At 34.7% G+C, this 22,116-nt stretch overlaps 1 protein-coding gene across 1 annotated transcript in view; it reads left to right on the forward strand.

Moving 5' to 3' along the window:
• The window catches only part of LOC139136085 (mucin-5AC-like), a 43,750-nt gene that overhangs the window by 890 nt on the left and 20,744 nt on the right, over positions 1–22,116 (forward strand). The window contains exon 2 of the mRNA XM_070703872.1: positions 20,575–20,696. Coding sequence (XP_070559973.1) covers positions 20,575–20,696 — 122 coding nt within the window. The remainder of the gene's footprint in view (positions 1–20,574; positions 20,697–22,116) is intronic.

Consider the following 22,116-nt stretch of genomic DNA (forward strand, 5'->3'; position numbering starts at 1 on the left):
TACAGTCGTACTGTACTGAACCAGTGCATGGATCTATTTTTTACATCCATGACCAGTGCAGCGTTAGCAACAAGATCTGCAAACGTCGCCAGGGGGTCACCGCGGGTCAAAAATAGTGCTTCATTTCAGGAAACATTACCTCGTAATTTAGACTTATTGTCTGCTTGTTTAGGTTTCGGGGAGTAATGGCAGTGTAGATATATTTTGCCTATAATTTTTTTCAAACGTTGACGTTGCTATAATTCTGCACACACGCTCGTGGCAGCCGGCAGGTCATCGACAGGTGATGAGCATTGCGCCATGCACGCACGGTCCCTGGAGGGACCGTGCGCCACGCCACGTTAACTTGCAGCGTCATGTTTACATGGAAATGTACAACCAACGTACAGATAATTTATTTTTCCCCTTGATTATGCAGAGCCTGCCCCACTCTTTGCAGTCTCGTCCATGTGTATATGTATATACTGTATGGAGAGAGAGAGAGAGAGAGAGAGAGAGAGAGAGAGAGAGAGAGAGAGAGAGAGAGAGAGAGATTCACTTGGTACTGTATAATCGTAAAAGTTATCGTTCTATACATACGTATATCCATGCATACACTGTACTAAGCATATATGTACTATTACGTATGCCATTTGAAATATTTCCCTATATCTTATTCAGTTTTTCACATTTAAATTTATATCATGTGAAATTAGATGTTGGTTTGATTGGCTCTGTTGCAAAATTATGAAGCCATACTATAAATTTTTCGATCCTGCAATCAAATTACTCTCAGTGTTTCTCATTGATAGTGTTTATAGTCAGAGAGAAAGTGAAGCTGTTTTGTCACAAAGTTCGTTTTGTTAAAAAAAATTGTGAAATCGAACATTCATGAGAGATATGCAAATTCCTTGCAATTTTTCAATGACAACAGTAGAATTTAGTTTTTTCATAAATTTCTCGCGAGGAAAATTCAACATATTTTCTTCATTCAGAGCATGAACACTGTTTTGCATTTTCGTAATAGTTGCTCAAAGAATGCGATTGGAAAAAATGTGCGATAATTTTCATATGGATGATTTATTCAAAAAAAAGTAATGGTTGCCATAACAACTCGAATTGAACTTATATAAATGTATGAACCTTGTGAATTGCTTTGTTGGACAATTATGCATGGGTCATTGGCCCATGACTGCACTGAGTGTTATCAACCACCAGTTACTGTACCGATAATTTATTCTCATAATCTTTGCCCCCCCCTCCCCCCTGACTCTTGGCCCCTGTTGACAAGAGGCCTTAATAACACAGGTCTCACAACATTTTGTGCACTGATAACAGTACACCAACACTGCACTGTTAGCTATATGGAGTCTTCCTGGTGCTTCCGAGCTTCAGTTCCTCCCCTGTGTAATGGGATTTGACAGGTTTGTCAAGAGAAAGAATAATTATTCCTAGTTTAGAAAAATAGCATTGTCCACATACATGTACTGTGACTGTAACACCAAGACGTTCAGCACATGTTTTTCAGTAGAGCTGGAAATCGAATATTACCACCAGAACCATAACACTGGGAAATATCCATCAGAGAGTTACAGCTAGTAGTTTTTAATATATTTTAAAGCTATTTTTGTGATACCTGAAGTTAAACTATTGCTAAGTTGAAGTATTGAAGTTGAAGGAGAGGATACAGTTACAATGCAAAACCTCTACAAACTTTTTATCTTCCATTAAACAATAGTCAGACGATTAAATATCATAATAATGCTACCACCTACTGATCCTAATTTCCTCATAGTTAAGGAGTCCAATTATTTCTGTTGCTTTGCGTATTATGATTTGATTAACAACAGGAAGCTCTTAATTGCATCGATTGAATTCCGGCAGGATGAAAGAGTTTAGGTAGTGAAACTTGTTTAAGGGACTGGTCAGTTTCTTCGGTCAGGGGGGTGTGGAGGATAATTTTTTGTGGACATCAAAAAGTGACTGAACCCCCTATTCCTTAACTTCTGTAAACAGGGTCATCCCCTCCCCCGAGACAAAGGTCAAAGCAAATTGAAGTGAGTCATTCCACAGTAAAGTGCAACCACTTTGTGACAATAAGGTCAAAAATTAAATTCATTAATCTGAATCTAAAAGTTGAGTGGGTGGACAGTACTACAGGTGTGTCATCTAAAAATATTTTTTTAAGATAAATAATTTCTTTGTTTAAGGAAGAGGGCAAATTGTCACGGCAACAGTAACGCGTGTAACATGGACAGACATGACATTGTATTGTATTTGATCACATGTATGCCATTATCATCTCTGTGCCAAGTTTGAAAGAAATCCATTAGTCTACAAGAACTAGAAACACACTTCAGAAGATATTTTATCTTAAATATTATCAGAAGAGGAGGATATCTGATGCAATGTTATGGCCACTAGCAACGTATGTAACATGGACAGACACTGGATTGGCTTTATACACAAACTGTGTGTTTTCCAATCTGAATGAATGTACTTGATTGATTTGTATATACGTGTCATGACAAAGTTAAATACCTCAGAATTATGAAGTGAATTGTCATAAATTGGCTCTGTGGATAATCATATAGACAACAGAGGGAAGACCCCTGTATTGTCTATGGGATAACGTATGTAACATTGGACAGACATCATCAGTTCTGTCCAATATTTTCATAAACGATATGGGCATCTGAGGTGCATCAATAGTTGTAAAGAAAGCTTTCAGTAACTTTCTGATACAGATAGAATTGTCACACTAAAAAACAAATTAACATTATTCTATCCAGTATTAATTAAACTACAATTACTTCCACGCGCGTAACACCGGTAACGCGTGTAACAAGGAGGACAGACATCCTGCCATTCAGGTGCTCTCAGTAATGGTGGCCATTGGTTTATATTCAATTGCGCCATAATACATGAAATTTAGGGCACCCTCAAATGACAACATTTCAGCAATGTATACCAAAAGAATTTTTTTTAAATCTTGATTTGGAAATGAGGTAACGCGCGTAACATGTGGACAGACGCCTTCCAGAAATATTTTTAACTGCAAGAGAACCCAAGCTACAATAAAGACAGAATAAAGATTGATACCTAGTGGAAGATTTCATTGTTAGTCAAATGTATGAGTGGTTTGTTGCAGCTTACAGCCTTCACTATATTTATTGTTCTCATATTATCAATTCGCATAGAGTTGGACAGACATCGTTACGTACGTTGCCAATATTTTTTGGCATAATATTTGGCCCTTTCCTAGTGTTTTTTTTTCCAAGAATAAATTTAGTTCGTAATTGCTTATAATACATTACTACTTTGCATTTGAAATCAATTCAAATGGTATAAATATTGTAAATATCCCTTCCTAATGTTACAGGGGTACAAAATGTCACAAAATGGTGAGCAAATAGAGGCAATATTTACAAAGATAAAAATATATAATTTTTGTTGAGCTGGACATTCAGCTTTAATATTATTTTTTATATATTCTCATATGTAGTACTTACTAAAAATAATATCATTCTGTGTGAATGCTGTTATCATTGAAAAAGCTAGAGCTCCAAAATTGGGAATATCAAATGTTGCGCTTTACTGTGGAAAGACTCAAATATAAATTGATACTTAGGTGAGTGTCTTCAAATTGTGGTGAAATTTTCATATTTGTATTTTGGGGCAATTTCCCCATGTTTTGGTCAAAAAATAATTTTCTCTGAAGTCGCTCATCCCATTGCTTTGAAACTTGGTATGCATGTTCACAGGGTTAAACTTAGTTACAGTAAGTATATTCACTCTGGCCTGCCAAATCAAAACAAATGTGAATTCTTACATTGGCTCTTGAATTTTGGGTGTTGCCTAGCAACACAACGTTAAGTCTTTGTTCCCCTGTCTTAAATCCAGGTATTGTTGAGTGTCATGTCCAGGCATATATTGTGGTCTACTGAATAAGATATCCTGATTCAAAGAGCAGATTGACGGGAAAAAGCTATACTGTCATATGCTTTTGTCAAGTGCTTGCAAAGCGATTTTTACTTTTTGGATCAAAACAAAGGCAGTATTTGCAAAGGTTTTTGTCTCTCTTTTTGTGCACCCTAGCACTAGATTTTAGGGAAACTTGTAGCCAAGTTAACACGTACTGCTTAACTAGCTTTTTATGAATTTTTTCAGTATTTTTGTTTTTAATGTGAACAATTTCTTCTTGTACTCTGAAAAGCATGTTGAGATACACAATATTAAGCTTGTCGACTCAGCACGTACATGTGTAGACTGCACTGCTTTTGTTGACAACAAGTGATTTCTGGTCCGGACTAGAATTCAAAAGTAAACAATAACATGATAAGTACATGTACAGGTAGTGCAGTTTCTTGGGGAATTCTTTAGGTGGAGAATGGAGGAGTTGAGATTCATTTGTTATACCTAGACAGTGTTAAAATGATAATGTGTTTCTCTTTAATCTTGCAACAGTACCGCTGTGCTGGTATTGTATTCTCAGAAATCCAGTAGTATATGAGTTTGGATCACAGCAACTGTGCTAAAATTTCTCTGATTGCTGCTGAAGTGGAAAATTGAAAAATAGTAGACTCTCTTGTGGAAATGCTAGTGATTCGACTTCTGAGTTTGCATGGTACATGTAAATACAACTGAAATGCATCCACATTTACTTATTTTTTGCCTTGCTGGGTTTGATTTACTGCTGACCATACAAACACTTCACAACCATGGAACTGCATACATTTACATACAAGAACTAATGACTGGTTAGACGTAGTTGGCATTCCGCCTATAGCACATTGAACAAAAAATATGCAGACATACAAATATTTTGACGACTGGTTATCAGTGTATAACAGCAGCAGCATTCCCACAAATGCAGCTGTAGGTCAAATGCAATAATGGATTTGAAAATAATTAAACAGATTTGGGTGCAGGAATTCTGGCCAATACCATCCCAGTCTGGAAGAAATGCTTGACTGGAATATGAAATCTCAAAAAAAGTAAACGATGATGAGTAGACTTGTGAGACCTTTTTTCTTTTATCCAACATGATTTGCCGTGCATTTTACAAATTCAGGAGAATCTATTAAAAGAAAATATTGTCATTCATGTTAATAATTTGCACTTGCACAATGCTAGTTCTGAAAAGATACATCTATACTTTCATATTTACAACATAATTATGTATACTCTTGGCAGAAACAAATGTTTCTCTATTTTCTCCAGAATGTTATCTGAAGAGAAATGTTCTACGCCATTATAAGTTGTTCTACATGAACTTCTCAAAGTTTTATTTGCTTTTTTAATTAACGCTGAGATTATAATCTGTTAAGAATGCCTAGAGGGATACAGTAATATCTCCTTTAGTTATTACTATTTTGTCTTGATAAAGCAAGGACTGTCAATACTACAATTGTCTTCAATGTAAAAGTGGGGGGATGGAGGGGGGGAGGCATTATTTATAATTCTACGAATTGATGCTATTGACTAAATTTATTTGTGTCATAATAATTGTAGGCTAAAGTGTAGTGTAGCACTAATTTCAAACAATGCTTCATGATTAAATTATATGCTATTGAGCAATGTACACAAACATCATTATATATATATATATATATATATATATATATATATATATATATATATATATATATATATATATATATATATATATATATATATATATATATATGTATGTATGTATGCAATAGGTGCTAATGCAGGTGTACCAAATCAAATATTTCTATAATGCTTCCCTTTGTGGTTTTATGTATACACTATGGAACAAATTATAACATACATTGACATCACAGACCACCATGATTTCATTGAATCATTGGTATTCTGTCCCGCATATGAAATTTTCACCATTCACGGAATGCAGCTCGCTGATGGAATTCCATCTCCAGTGGTTGAGGTCAAGATCCCTCGTAATGTAAAACTACTTTTCATGGTTTTAATGTTGTCAATTGTTGAAAACATCTGTCACATGAAAGCAGTTAAGTTGCAGATAGGGTGAACCTCTGTATTTATTTGATTTAATGAAGTAGTTTTATGGTTGGATCCACGCGCACAGGCATAGCTCTTTTTATGAGCAATATCACAGTTTTTAAAATTCCATTTCAATAAGAAATACCACTGTAAGACATATCTTTGAACAAAAAATTGTTTATCTGTACATACAGTATAATTGCGCCTCAAAAGTGAAAGACTTATACGTTTGCCCAAACTTTCCCTAAGGAATCTTTCAACCATTCCCTTTCCAAATTAAGAATAAAAATTTGGGGTCACTGTGCAAATTTTGGTACTAGAGAAACAAATAACCCAAGATTTACGAATGTCTGAAATTCAAAATACCGGTAGCCGCCATCCCTGTGTAAACTCTATGGTGAAAAATTAAATTTTCGAATTTTAAAAGACTAAGCTGATGAAGAGTTTTTCTTACACCAGGAGCTTTAAAATGAACCTCCACAAAATGTATATCAGAAGAGAATTGTAAAAGTTTGAAAGTCTATCCCCAAGGTGTGTTCTACCTTAAGAATACATGTATGAAATCATTAATAGTTTAAAATACCAAAGTATGGTATTTCACACAGGCCCATATTTGTGCACTCATGATGTGTAGAATTTGGCTGTATATATTTCACAATAAAATACACACTTCATCTTTTTACCCACTATATGGTTTATTTTAATCCGTTTAAATTCATGTGATATTTATGAGACCATTTCAGAATAGGAATTGCCATAAACTAATTCTGCTAAAATTGGACATTAAATTATAAATACGGGGCTTTGCGACAGCTTTATAGATATAGCATAAACACTATAATCCTAAATCTGGGCAAGTTTTTGTCATGTAAATTTGTTTAAATGCAGGGCCAGCCAGTGGGTGGTTTCTATGACAACTGCGTGGCTGACTCAATACAGCTGACACCATATTTCAAAACAAGTCTATCATGAGTCACAAATGATAACATTGGTTGCCATAGTTTCATTGGATTGGTCTCCAAATGACACCACTGGGTGTGTTTTGTGGTTCATTGTCCAGGCAAAGATTTATGCAGGCACAACCGTGTAAATATTACAGAGTGTCACTGAAGGGCCATAATTATTAGAAATGCTACTTTGAAATTCTACATACCATACAGTATTTGCCAACAGACAAGGGTGCATGTGACTCATCTTTACGTCATTCTAATATTTCAATCCCTTGGAGCAGCCTTCTGTTTAATTTGCATTAATTTGTAATTGCAATATGATACATGAACATGCACAGTATATTATACAAATATGTTCATTTTGTACAAATTTAAAATACCAGTAACGGCTTTCTATAAATGGCAATGGTCAGCATTCAATATTTTCTCACCTTGAATGCACAGACTATATTTAGTTGCAACTAATGTCATGGAAATCCACCGGTAGTTTCCATGTGGTAGAGTTTTTATTCTATGCTCTGTATCAAAAAATTGGAAAACCAACTGTACAGTACCCGCACTTTACTATTTAAATGGCAGAAGTTACATAATCACTGTTCTTTTATCCAATTTTAACCTTTAAAAATTACTCTGACAAGAAGGACAGTGTACCAGTATATTCACAGACTGATGAAGAACTGCAGATAAACTGTAAACACACACAAATCAATATTTTGATTTCTTTAAATTGTTGTTCTCATTGTATTTCAGCTCAGTGTACATCAGCATATTTTAAAATATTTGGTAATATTTCGCAGACATTTCTACATCGACCTATTCTTTCCATAAGGCCATCTCTATTATCATGTCTCTATTATACTAGTGTGCAATGAGACGATGGCTAAATTGCAAAATAATGCACATGTATTGTACATGATGTATTATACAGTAGTCCAAAGAACAAACTATATTGTGCCTGAAGTTACAGTAGGTGATTATTTGTCCAACGTTGGGACCGCAAATGGTGTCCTGCCTCCAGGGCACATGTAGTCCTTTCTTTGGGCTATAATGTTTTTATAACATTCCTTTCTTACATAGTTTTCACTTAAAGTACAGTCGTACGTAGATTTGGCAATGACAATCATACCGGTATGCTTTATTTCCATGATAGATGAAATTCTGTTAAAAAACTATTTTTATCGGTGCATTGATACATTAAAATCACTGTTAGGAGGGTCATTTTTTTATTCACAATTTTCTTAATACCATATTTCCTTTGTAAAACACGTAATTTAATCATTCTTATATACGTACAAGTTGAAAATAGTTCCACTTCACTTTCAGTCAAATGATGACTTTGCTACCTGCAACGTCATCAACAAGGTACCATTGCATCCTCTGATGGGGTGCTTGACTTTAGATGCATGATGTACGCAATAAAATGTGTTCATGTGATAAAAAGTAATGTACATACATGTATTGAAAACCAAAATGCCGAATATCTCCCTCTGATTTCATGCCAGGAAGCACAGTATACTGTTGTTTGTGGAGCAATATCTCAGCTGCCCTAAATACACACCAGCCCTTCCTTGCTGTAAAGCTAGGACAGGAAACACATAACTATGGTTTGTAAATCAAATTTTCAGTTTCCCTATAACTACCATCCTCATCCTGCCAACCACACCACCTTACTTGTTGTAAGTCAGGATAGGAAGCATAGTATGATTTGCGAAGCAACTTCTTTCCTACCCTAAACACCATCCCCAACTACCCCTCTATCCCTCCTTGCTGTACATGTACGTAAGCCAGGACAGGAAGCATGGTATGGTTTCCATCGCAACTTCCTTCCTACCCTATCCTCCCCACTACACCCTCTACCTAACCTTGCTGTAAGCCAGGACAGGAAACAGTACTCTGGTTTGTGAAGCAATTTCTCAGCTGCCGTAATTCCAGGAAGAGGAAGAGTAGGGTACAATTGCTTCTGTAGTGTATCCATTAGGGAAACAGTAGTAATTACTGCATGCCTTCCTGCTGTTCAAAAAAACATTGCCCTCGGCTGTGTACTGTGGATAATTCTGTATGCAGGAGACCTTATGTGTCTGAAATTGAATAGCATTTGTGTTTATTGAAATGTTACAGCTGCATACATGTATGTACAGATCATGACCATGGGAACGTAACAATCTGATTGTGCATGGCAGCTGTTTAACTCTTTGAGCGCCAAAGTCAATTTTTGTCGCATTTATAAAATATACTGCAATCAAATTTTTTTCAGATTTTAGCCAAAATTTTGGTAAAAAATTGTAGCTGCAAAATGTGAATTGTCCCTTTGGTTCTAAATTATCAAAAGAATCACAGAAATATTCATAAAAATTGGAAAAATGTTGCAATAAAATTTTGATTGGAAAAAATTAAAGCACTGAGGGTTTATATTTTTTTGTGTACATGTATTTTACTACATACAGTACATGTACCTGTAGTTCGTAATGAAAATGAAGAACGCATATATTTGTCTGTGCTATTGTTGTCATTTCAATGGCATTATATTGTTGTTAATGGAAATACAGAGAACAATATAATTATACTTAATATGGCTTCCATAGCTACGTATAAAATTATTAAATGTACATATGATTGTATTCATGTACACACGAGCAAATTCTAAACTTCTTTATTCCCTGCGTTATGATGGTGATCTTCAAAAATGACAATAACCATACAGTCCTCTCCATAAAATGCATACATACATAGTATATGCCAGTAGAATCAGATTGTACTTAGCTTTATAAGTACGGTTCTGAAATGGAACTTGAGATACATGTATTATGGCAGGAAGCAAATATTGTACGGTATGTACTATACCCCAGTACTTCAAATTATTAACATTTCAAGCTGACTTCTGACACATGTACTTGACCCTACCTTGATGTTGAAGTTTATCCAAACTACTACACTTTATATAGTGAGTCATGATTTAAGTCTCTCCGTGGTTCTAGAAACTCTGTTGTGTTTACATTTGTTACCAGAGTATACATTTGACCTTCAGATGGTGAATTATTTCAACGCTGTCCAAAAATATTGACAAGGGGTACATGCGATGTGCCTATTTATGGAAATGATTCAGTACGTTACAAGTAACGTGATAGACCGGGGCGTGACCGTGCCCTACTGAGGTCCCTGTTAACGCATTAACAAAACACGCTCAGCATATGGTATCTGATGCGTAGATAATACACAATCTGTTGAATACAGATTTATTGTTGTGTAATTGTCGATTCTTGCAACCCCACATCAATCATTTCGATATATACACATACTCTAGTATGGAAATGTCAGAGGGCTGAACACAGATTTATTATTGTGCAATAATCGATTCTCACAACCCCATATCAGTCATTTCAATTGAAATAGACATAAACTTCAATATGGAAATGTCAGCAGTTGATCTATGCATTAATTACTTCATTTTAGTTTCTTTGTTTGATCGCAAGAGACCAAATGTGATAAATCAAGACCTATATTTATAAACATGTGCAGTAATGTTGAAAAGAACATACCACACCAAAAAAAAAAGACTACACTCTCCTACAGTACATATGTGTATTTGGATTTTTGTCTGGTCACATGACAAAATGACCTGAGGTCATGTGATCACACAAAAGTTATGAAAATTATTTCTGTTTTAAAATTGAAGAACCATTCTGTAGCTCTTGAAATCATTGATATTTAAAAAAAATATTTTGTATTATTAAAGATAGTAGCGGTATATACAGTACGCACCTAAAAGATGAAATATTTAAAATTTGCTCTAATTTGCCTCAAGAAAACGCAACCATTCTCTTTCATAATCAAGAATAAATATCAGGGGTCACTCTTACAAATTTTGTAACCAGCGAAATTTAACCATCTTTGAAATTCGAAATGGCCACCATCCCCGAATTATTTCTATGAGGAAAAGTCAAGTTTTTGCTTTTCATAACACTAAGACAGTATACCGGTATCAAAAAGCCTCATGGTAAAAATTGAGGGTCCAAGCATCTGTCCTGAGGCGTATTCACCACATGTACCTTAAAATTTCACATATTGTACGTGTATCCTGGAATAGTTCATTTTTTGTGCATGCCCGATCATAAATTCAGACATATGTGCTTGCACTATGTGGTTCTACGTGTTCATTTTTTACCAGACTTTAGTACATGTACATTGACTGGATATTAATATTGGTCAATTAATAATTTCCCAGTGGAAAATTTTCTCATCCAAGAAGAGGGATACACCTTTGAAATTTGGTATCTACGAGAATATAATGTTGAGGTGTTAATGAAAACTACAAAGTTTTGGCATCAGATTGAAGAAAATAAAGTACCTTTTGACTAATCAATCAATCAAGTTATCTTTTCTGTGCATGTGCTAGTTGATTAACCCTTTCACCACGATGTTTGGTCCAAACCCATTGTTTTTTTATGGTAAATCTGTACCTCTATACAGGGAAATGGGGGTGAAAGGGTTAAGTTAGTATAGCACTTTTTAACTTTTCTACATCTACATGTATGCTTATACTTTCTTTCCATACACATTTTCACTCACTGGTACATGTATCAGGTGTACCAGTATTTTATATGTTGAATCCCAGATGCATGTTCCACATTTTACAGCTCAAAAAACTGATTATTGATATTTCCACAAGTTGTAAATCAGTAGAACTGCACAGATTACAGAAAAAGTACCGGAATGTATTGATAAATATTTGCATGTATTGATCAATTATTAAATCAGCATACTGTCTGGAAAAGTTAAACTTCCAATATTTACAAAATGTGAGTCAAGCAATCTAAATATTGACCAATAATTCTGTATAAATTTTATGAGTAATATATTTTATGAGTTATGAAACTTAAACTTCCTATAGTGACAATTTTATACATGTGTAAGCCATATTAAAAAGCTTAAATTAACAACTCTTTAAAGGATTATGCTTTTGACTGACCATAAAGACATATATCATATGATTTATTGTCAAAAATGACACTGTCGTAAATTACACATAAATGTGAAAGGAGATTCAGTGAGTAGTGATATTAAATACTGATGTTGCGTGTGAATGTGTTTCATGTGTTGCTATGGCAATTATTTCGATTCTTATTCGATTTATTGTTTCCCCTTAATTGTTTGCTTGTTAGTTTTGGTTTTCCTGTGAACTACATGTATGTATGGCATTGGGTATTATTGAATGATAATTCTAGTCTGAACTAAAATTCAATTTTTCAATGTAAATAACATTGAGCGTAACACACACCTGTATAGGCTGTGTTAATGAATTTAATAAAGGGACATACATGTAAGCTGTAACTTGTGGCAAGTTTTTCAGTATTCTGTTTCTGTATATCAACTAACGTGTCTGACCCTAATCCATTTGTCATGTCGAAATTTTTTGGTATTCTTTTTGTCAACTCAGCTTGTATGTGTGTAGTGATCATTGTTTATTGTTTACAAATGGATTCTAGTCCGGACTTGAATACAATTTTCAACAATAACAATGTAGATTATACTCATATAGGTTGTAATGATATGCTTGGTATTAAATTACAGTTTAGGGATTCAATGCAGAAAGTGTAGGCAAACCATAAACAAAAGTTCTGAAAAAATAGCCAAAAGATACAGCTAATGGAGCTTTAAACCCAAGATGGTGCATTTATAAATGTTTTAAGGGCAAGAAAACCTTTTATGAATTTGACTATCATCCATTAACCCTTTCACCCCCAGTTCCCTGTATACAGGTCCAACTTTACCATAGTAAACAATGGATTTGGGACAAACCATGGTGGTGAAAGGGTTCAGAATGGTTGGTTAGGTCACGTCGGCATAGTTGTTTTTGAGGGGGTCTCTCACTGAAAACACCCCCACCCTCCCCCACTCTTATGGAATTTTACATGGTGTTATTATAAGGAACTTAAAGGAAGTATGATACATTTCTAAAATACATATAGTAGCTGAATGTTCTCAATTTACAAAGTGATAGTTTCACCAGGCAGTCTCATATAAACATATTGGTGACTGTGTGTCTGTTCTCATGACTCCCTTGAAGCATACAGACATCAGAATAGTTTGGTAGGACAAACAATTAACACATTGTACAATTTTCTGAACACTCCTAAAGTGATCATCAAAATTACTTTTAGGGCTGGATCACATGCAAATCTAATTAAACAGAGTGTTTGTGTCCTTGAGGATGTCTGAAATGTCTTTCAAGCCACGGTCACCCACTTTTTGCGAGCTTGGTTTTAAGAGTTGTAAAATTTGCACCACATATCGAATATCCGCCTCAGGCATTCTAGGGTCAAAAGTTACATGTATCTTGACCCAAGACTGGTACTCTTTATGCCGTACGTAAATGAAAAAGAACTTTGCCACTGAAGCCTACTGAAATGTCTTTTACTTTTTGTTCCACCCCAAATGTTTATCATATGACTTGTCATGTGACTTTACTAATAATAAGGATAGAACACTATACTACTAAATTTGCTATGCATCAGTTGTTGTGATATTACGGCAACTGTGTGTTGACTACGTATTTCTGGCAGTCCATCTCATGAAATTCAGGGATGACCAAATTTACTGGCTACGTGTAGCCCAAATAGTTTTAATGATTGAGCTTAATAATATTTTACGCCTACCGGTATTCTCTGTATATATAAAAATTTAACATTTTTCATATTACTAAATTAGTCATTTCAGTAAAACGTGTTAATGTAATGTGCTGGCATTAATATACAGATTTGAGATCAAATCAACGGCTACATACTGGACACTGCACCTCACGGAGTGGATCCCATAAGGAACAAAATTGTACAATGATTGTAATAAAAGTATTCATACATTAAAACATCTACAACAGTATTGATAAGACAGTATACTAAATCTTACAGTAGTATTTTGAAATAATTTGACTTTGAAGAACATGCTGTTTGGATTGACCATATTCTCTTTTTTGATACTTACACAAAGCCGTATCACATTAGAACGGATTATTTGAGTACGTCACCTAAAAAGTACAAAAGAAATAATTTAAGCTGGTGGGATTGTGTCATCCTCAACACCCAAGCTGTCATAACTATTTACATTTACACTGGTGGTCAGGTGGTCATGGAATTTGTATCTGGCTGCGAATTCTATGGATTTTATCTGTCACCTGGCGGATTTTTTCTAAATCCTTTTAAAAGCAAACATGCTATCATCATAACAGCAAAAAAATTCTGGTCTTCCTGCTTACGTGTTCCCATCCGATTACCGGTGCATGTATGTTTACGTAAGTACGACATACTTGAGTGGTATTTGTGTCAGCTTTTAAATTTACCATGACGTGTCATGCAATAAATTCATGCATTTTTCGATATAAAGCCATTCATTTAGTTACATGAACGTGTAGTCATATCAAGGTATCATTTTGCAAAATTACACTTTGAAAACAATATTGCCATCAAGCTAAAGTTATTTTTTCTATTTATTTCAGTAAAATTGGATAATCAAGGCATTTTCACGTCTGTAACTTTTCTTGTGTGCACAAAAAACTATATATACATGTACTGCGTGCTCAGTTTCCGTGTGATACAATGTTCCCCAACAGGAAGAGGTTGCCCACACTGCACAACCTTAAAACAAACAGAAAATAAACAAACAGAACAAATCACTGGTAACAATGTTATGAATCATTGTATACAAAATGCATAAAGTTGTAACAACTAGCGCTTCAGCTGTTCCACAAACTGTCTGTGGAAAAACTGTTGGATATCTCTTTTTTGATATAAAAAATTCAAAATCATGGGTCATAGTGCAAATTATTGTACTATTTAGGTACAAAATGGATGCCATCCCTATACATGTAATATAACTCCCTGAGAAAAATTTCATTTTCACAAAACACAGGAAAGATGAACCTTAATTTACACAAGTTTTAAAAATGAGTTAACAAAAGCAGCATCTAACTAGCATAGTACTTGGAGAAGTTTAGAGTCCAAATATCTGTCCTTGAGACACATTTCTACCTCAATGCAGACCATATTAACAGTAAAGCACAATTACATGTACGTTGTACCGGTACATACCGGTATACCGGTATGAATATCAATGATATCATGGCATGTATCTATGAGTATGAGTACATGTATGTACATGTATGAGTACCAGTACATGTACATGTATACAGGTATGTACTGTACCGGGCATGTTCATTTAACTTAAAGCAGGAGATGTTTATATTTGTTGTCGTGGTAACCTGTACAACACCTCTGTAAATTGTGCAACATTTTAGGGGTTTTGGACCCCAGGGTACATGTATTTGTGAATCCTTTCTTCTTTTTTTTTTAATCAGTTTTTATACATTTTAATGCATAGATCAACTGGTCATCAAGATATATGGATAGTATTTTGATTTCAGCTTTTTTTGGTTGATAAGTACAGGGAACCTTCAACACTTCCCAGCGGTCACTTGATGATAGGGTATCAGACCGAGCTCAACCTGAACTTCGGAAGAATTTTTAATATCATGCACCAATTTCAACAGATTAGGCTGATCCTACCATAAATCTTATCCTTGATCCATACTTGATGACAATCACCGAGGTGGAATATGAGTAAAAGATTACACAAATTCCTTCTCTCGCCCCAGCATGCACAATGACTTGTACCGGTATGTAAGGTACATTGAAAACGAGGGAACGGTGTGCGTTATAATATTTCCCCCAATTTTCTTGTTTTTGAGCAACAGATCTCATAATAAATTACATAAATTCATAGTTAAAATGAACAAAATGAACCAAAAAAAATGTTTATCAAAATGGTTTGGCTCAATTGTATTGTTTGAATGGCACGTCTTTACCTTTGGACACAAGAATGGGAACAAAAGCCGTATACATGTGTCATACTGATTCACAAATGGAAGAGCACATAATTACAGTGCTATCTGTTGGGACTGTCATTGCATATACCATGTAGTTTACGCCTCAAAATTGAAAGACTTCAACTTTTACCTAACTTTACACTCTCCTCTGTATATTTTGCTGCATAAAGGGGTCACCCTGGAAAATTTGAAACCAACGAAACAATCAATGCCCCAATATTTACTGACATTTGAAATTCAAAATGGCCACCGTACTTTGGTTAACTTTTTGAGGAAATTTATTTTTGAAATTTGGCAAAAATACATGTACCGGTACGCAATGTTCTAATAGTTACTCCATGAGCTTCAAAATGAGCCCCCACTTAGTGGTACCCGGTACACCACAGAAGCATTGTAAAAGTTTGAGAGCCCAAATATTTGTTGCACAAGAAGCGCTCTGCCATACATGTACCAGGTACACAATATACATGTATGCATGTACCGGCATGTACATTGGCAAACATACACCAGTGCACTCATGAACTGTACTCAAAGCACTCTGGTTTACATGCAGCCCAGCTCAAGCTACTTGATATTTACAGTTGTTGGTTCCTGCAATTCTTTTATTTCTTTTAACCGTTATTTTCCCTCCTGTAACTTTATAGAAATCAGGGTGATTAGGTTTCAGACTTGCCTTGTAGTACCTGTACAGGTATGTTCCAATCTCCCTGATAAAACAAACATTGGTGTGGTATTTTGCCATGAGTCAAAAAAGGTAATCAATACATAAATATCACCTGAAGGGGATACAGAAATCCTCAGCTATCAACAAGTTCCTTGGCTATCTGAATATTTTGTAAATAGTGGAGAGGCACTGTGCTTATCTTGGTTGATCACCACTTGACTAGGTTAATTTATGTTTGATTCCAATCTCAGAGAGATATAAACCAGGTGGATTTACCATACTATGCTGATAAACGATATATTGTGGTATATATTACTGTTTTTGTTGTTTGTGTGTAAATTCATGTTGTCTTTCTCCTGAAATCATGTTGAAATACTTCAACTTATCAATAACCCTTCTTTGTGTGTAATGTCCATTGTTGTTCTTCATAGCTGAATTTCTAGATATTTTTGCCAGCATAAAAGTCATGGTGGAAACTAAAATATTCAGGTGTACAGTAGTTTCTATTGTATGTAGTGCCAGACACCAAATCCGATACACTGCACTTTAGGACAGTATTGTGTATAGCGTGAATGTTCTGTACAGTGTAGATCCTTACTTCTAAAAGTCAATCTATGTTGTTCTGAATGGGATGATTTGTTGCTTAGCAACTAGCATGATAAACATGGCCGGGCATTGTGAGCAGTCTAAGACAAACTTCAGATCACTTTACCCTCATGGAAATTGTTTGTCTCAATGGCATGCAATGTGATAGTTCAAATTTTTATGAATACTTTAATGTCAGTCATGTACACATACATGTACCAGTAGGTCTGTGTCTGCAGATGACCTGATATGACCTCATAGAAGTTTACACTAATAACAATTACCGTATATAAGAATACTAAATTTGAATGAAAATCTTAGTGAGAATGAAAAAGTTTAGGCATACATTCGACTGTTACAATATAGTTAATATTTTCGAAAAGCAACTCAAAAAGAAATAACAAGTTAATTATTTGAGCTTCACCAGCTAGTCTGTGAATTCTATACAGAGCTGTACAGTGGTACAATGTATATGATGTACTTTAATTTTAGATATACCGGTAGTTCACTGTACATTTGTTCAGTTGAAATGCACACAGGTCTACAGGCAGTTGTACTATTTAAAACATAAATATCAAACCATCATGAAGAGATGCAAACATGATTTGAATAAACTGCAGTATTTTGATTGACAGTGCAAATGATATCTACAAATCACTCATTTACAAGTGGTTTGGGGGTACGTTTAATGTGAAAGAATTTTTTCATTTTATTTGGTTGCAATAGTTCTCATTTTGCACATGATTCTGAATTCTCACAGATCATTGCTTTTCTGAAATGGCTGAATGATGTCATGCGGTGTGCAATGTTTTCTTTGTTCAGTAAGCTGAAATTATGTGAGCGTGCTGGGGGGTAAAATAATCACAACAATCAATTAGGATACTACCAGATGTTGTAGACTTTACTGGGTGCGACGTCTGGATGCATTGTTGTGTTGTGATTCCATGTATGTATACCTTGTGATTCTGTGCATAAGCCTGTGACTTACGGCCACTTTGGTGTAAACAGTTATTGAAAGCTTCAAAATTGGAATCGTACGACCAATTTCCTAATTGCCTGGTAACAGCTGTCGCCAAGGGGACAGATTAACAACGCCTGATTGGTTCAAAATCCTAAATGATGGATAAAAATCTGTACATACCGGTAATTAGACACTGTTAATGCTATGATCATGTGAAATGTGATTTACCGGTATTTATTATGGCCACGCTATGTAATATTCCATTAGCAGTATTATATTTATATCACCAACCAAAACTACATAGTTGCTATTGTGTGTTCAATTGTGATCAGCAATAGTGTCACCATTCATAATTAGGGTTGTGGGTTAGCAATATTGCTACACTGAGGTCAGACCAGTACATGAGACAGAGAGGGGTGAACAATCCTGTATATTGGGGATATCAAGTCACATTGTTGTGCCATCATGAAGACATTGTTAATGAGCTGAATTAACACAGAAATAACCATAAAAAGAATATGCAATTATAGACAAAATGAAACAATGTCATGGAAACCGCATATGTCTGTCTTGCAATATTACGTAATTATGATATGTAAATTCATGTATGTATATTGCATAGTGCTTCCTATAAATGCATTAAATTAGCAACATTCCTGGCTTATGTTTCCTTTTTCAGTTTGCTTTAAAATATCATTTGGTACATCAGCCACAATATCCAAATATTCCTGTGATGAAAATCCTGTGATCAGATACATGTACCGGTATGTACGGTAGACACTGTACATGTATATGGGATATTCATGCCATTTTTCAGACACATTATCAATAAATGTAATTAATACAGCATCAGTTTGATATGGCCTTGCATGCTATCATGTTGACTCAGCAATATCTTCAGACATTGATATCATAGATTCAGTGACTTGAAACCACCAAAAAAATGGTTGAAATAGCTGTTGCCTGGCAACCACCATGTACTTTGAAACCTCACCATGGAACATGATATACAATGTAGTCTTCGTATTATATTGGATATCAATATGTTCCAGATCATAAATGTTCAGACTATCTGTGTGTGATACCATGCAGAGAATACCAATGCCCTACTAATAGAATTATTCTTCCACAAAAGAAATACTACATATCAAATGGTTCATGCTTGCCTCTAGAGGGCAGCACACAAAGGGAAGGCTTGACATCATAATGTCAACGTGTTGAACTGTGTTCAAAATTAGAAATTTGAATCTATTTTTCTCCTATAGCAGAATTAACAGGGTAAATGAAAATACCTTCAGATATTCTGGAATTAATTTTTTTAGAATTTTGACCAGTCCAGGATATTATTAAGTGTTTATTTTTGGGTGTGGTTCTCATGAACCCGATGAAATCAGCTTAATCACAGTCTGCACCAGATGGTTTGTCGTTGCATTGTTTACATGGCATATGCGTCAGTAGCCTGAATCATGGCGCCACTTGTTATTTTCCATTTTTGTTTTTCAAATATCGGTTTAGCTAATTATTAATTAATACTCAATTTTAATAATTATGTCATCAAATATCATTGCCACAGAAATTTAATTACCAGAAAATGAACAAGCATGCAATAAGTCTTTCACTTTCGAGGCGCATACAAACTTAAAATACACCCACACTACATATTCTATCATAATGATAAAGCTATTGGATTGCAAAACCATACATATTGCCAGCATCAAAAAATCCAATCTTTTCAAAAAATTCTGACAAGACGACAAACAAATATTCATGAGAGAACAAAGACAATGTGTGAAATAATAGTCTTACAGGCATAACATTTGATAACATTTTCGTTATGTTTGTGATGATATTTTCATTTTTCGTTCCGTAAATCAAATACTCAGACTAAAATATGCCAACACCGTACAGTGTACATGTATGTAGTAACTAGCGGGTAGATTTCACCTGTACACAAGAACCTTTGACAAATTAGGCAGCCTATATTGAAGAGTATAGCCTCAACATTATTAAGAAACAGATCAAGAGAACTTACTGTACTGTACAATATAAGGAGACAAAACTACTTAAAATACATTAAAAAGTATATCAGCAGCTATCAGAGTTTCAATCAGTGTTTCTTTCATTTCATATCCAGATTTTGTCACTTTATGAGTAACTCTACAAGTTTTATTTGCCAATGAAAATATTTGCCAGTCTTTTATTATGTTTGTTACAGGCAGTAGATGGCTCGTACATGTATAATTGTTACCATGGTACAGAAGTCATGTTTTGCAAGTTACTGATAATAAATCAAATCAATCTTCGTAAATGACAGTTTATTTGTTCCTCACCCTTCACTGTGAGGGCGCTCTAGTATTCGCCTTTGCTGTTCTCAATATTCAGGTGATTCAAAATTGTGATTAGACTGGAAGAGCCATCGCTCGAGGGCTCTCGTAAGAGGAGGGGAGCATAGGGAGCATCCTCAAGTGAGGGACCTTTCAGTCTAAATCGTGATGTGTTCATTATGAATCAGTATATGCAGAGTTTTTTCTGAGTCAAACAAAATTCAAAAAAACTTTTTTTTTCTTTGCAGAGCCAGTAGGGGATCCCATCAGCATTTTACAGTTGTCTTCCCAAGCAGTTTTAGACTCCCAAAATTTTGTTACAAAGGGACCAGTTGCCATGGAAATGACATCTGTACAAGCAGTCAAACAGGTACATGTCACTAAACGATTCAACTTTTGTAGTTTACAAGGAATTGAGATCATTGTGCATGGCTTGATCTCATATGATTGAAACCAATTAATCCTTGTACATCAAAAAATCCATGAGGTGTTTGATGTATTTTTCAGTATTGTTTTTCTATTTGCAAAATATCGATTCTTTGTTCTACTTCCAAGATCATGTCAAAAAGCCAAGGATATAACAAGTCATAACAGCTTGCGTGTGTATGCAATACCTTGTATTATTGTTTACAATTGAATTGTGTTCCGGACGAGAATTCATTCGTCAAAAAAGAATGACATCACATATTTAGTATATATTAAACAGAATGCATTCTGCCTGATTTGTTCAAGTGGGCTTTATTTTTAAGAACAATTCATTTGTCATGAATAATAATTTTCATGCTGTATGCAATGCCTTGTCAAGGCAAACCTCATACATTTGCCATCCAATATATATAATACATGTACTAGAAAATGTATGGAATTTACAAAACAAACGATAATGAAAATGTTATAAAAAGTTACGATTACCAGTACATGTGGTATCATTGGTAAATTAAACGTCAACCTTTGAGGTCTTCAGTATTTTTTTTCAATCTCAGTCAATTATATAATGAATAATTGTAACAACAATTTGATTATTTATTTACACTGATATTGGCTAAAATATTCTGCTGCCTGGTTTTCAAATAAAAAAGCAATTCCACTTTGATATTAAAATTCACTGTTTTAGGAGGATAAATTAACCCAGCAACCACATATTTTTGACCTAATGTGATATCTTAAAAATCACCTAATTTTCCTTGTTTCTCCCTACAATTTCAATTTCCACGCATGCATATACTGCAGGGGCAAACAAACCCTGCAGACATAGTCCACAGAAAAGTAGTGGACAACATTATCTTCTCCAGGGATTTGCATACTCATGTTTCATTCGTTGCAAGATTTTTTGTGAAGTTCACAGTATGGTTAACTTAAATTTTAAAATGAAATCATATTAAACAACAACTCCACTGAGGCAACCTCAAGTCAAGAAACGTGACACAGCAAACATCCATTGTGTCATAACAAATGGTGATTTTACAACTTTTTATGTACCCTGTGAAACAGTTCACATGATTTGTGAAGTTATTTTCACTTTTACCTTTGTCTATGTGTAAATTTTCTTTTGTGTTTGTTTATTGTCTTGGTATCACTTCACTCATCGCAATTGAAAGCACAATAGGGCAAAGGGGAACTGGTTCTGTGGTTTATCATTTTGTAAATTTATCGTCATTCATGTGTGAATCAGTGTATGCCTTGTACATCAGTGTCATTCTCATTCTTTGTTTAAATTCATTTCACTTTTCATTTCTTGGGAAACTGTATTCATACTTACTTTAAGCCTCTTGCGTTACTTGCCATGCTAT

The sequence above is a fragment of the Ptychodera flava genome, chromosome 1 (genome assembly GCF_041260155.1).
Source record: "Ptychodera flava strain L36383 chromosome 1, AS_Pfla_20210202, whole genome shotgun sequence".
NCBI lineage: Eukaryota > Metazoa > Hemichordata > Enteropneusta > Ptychoderidae > Ptychodera > Ptychodera flava.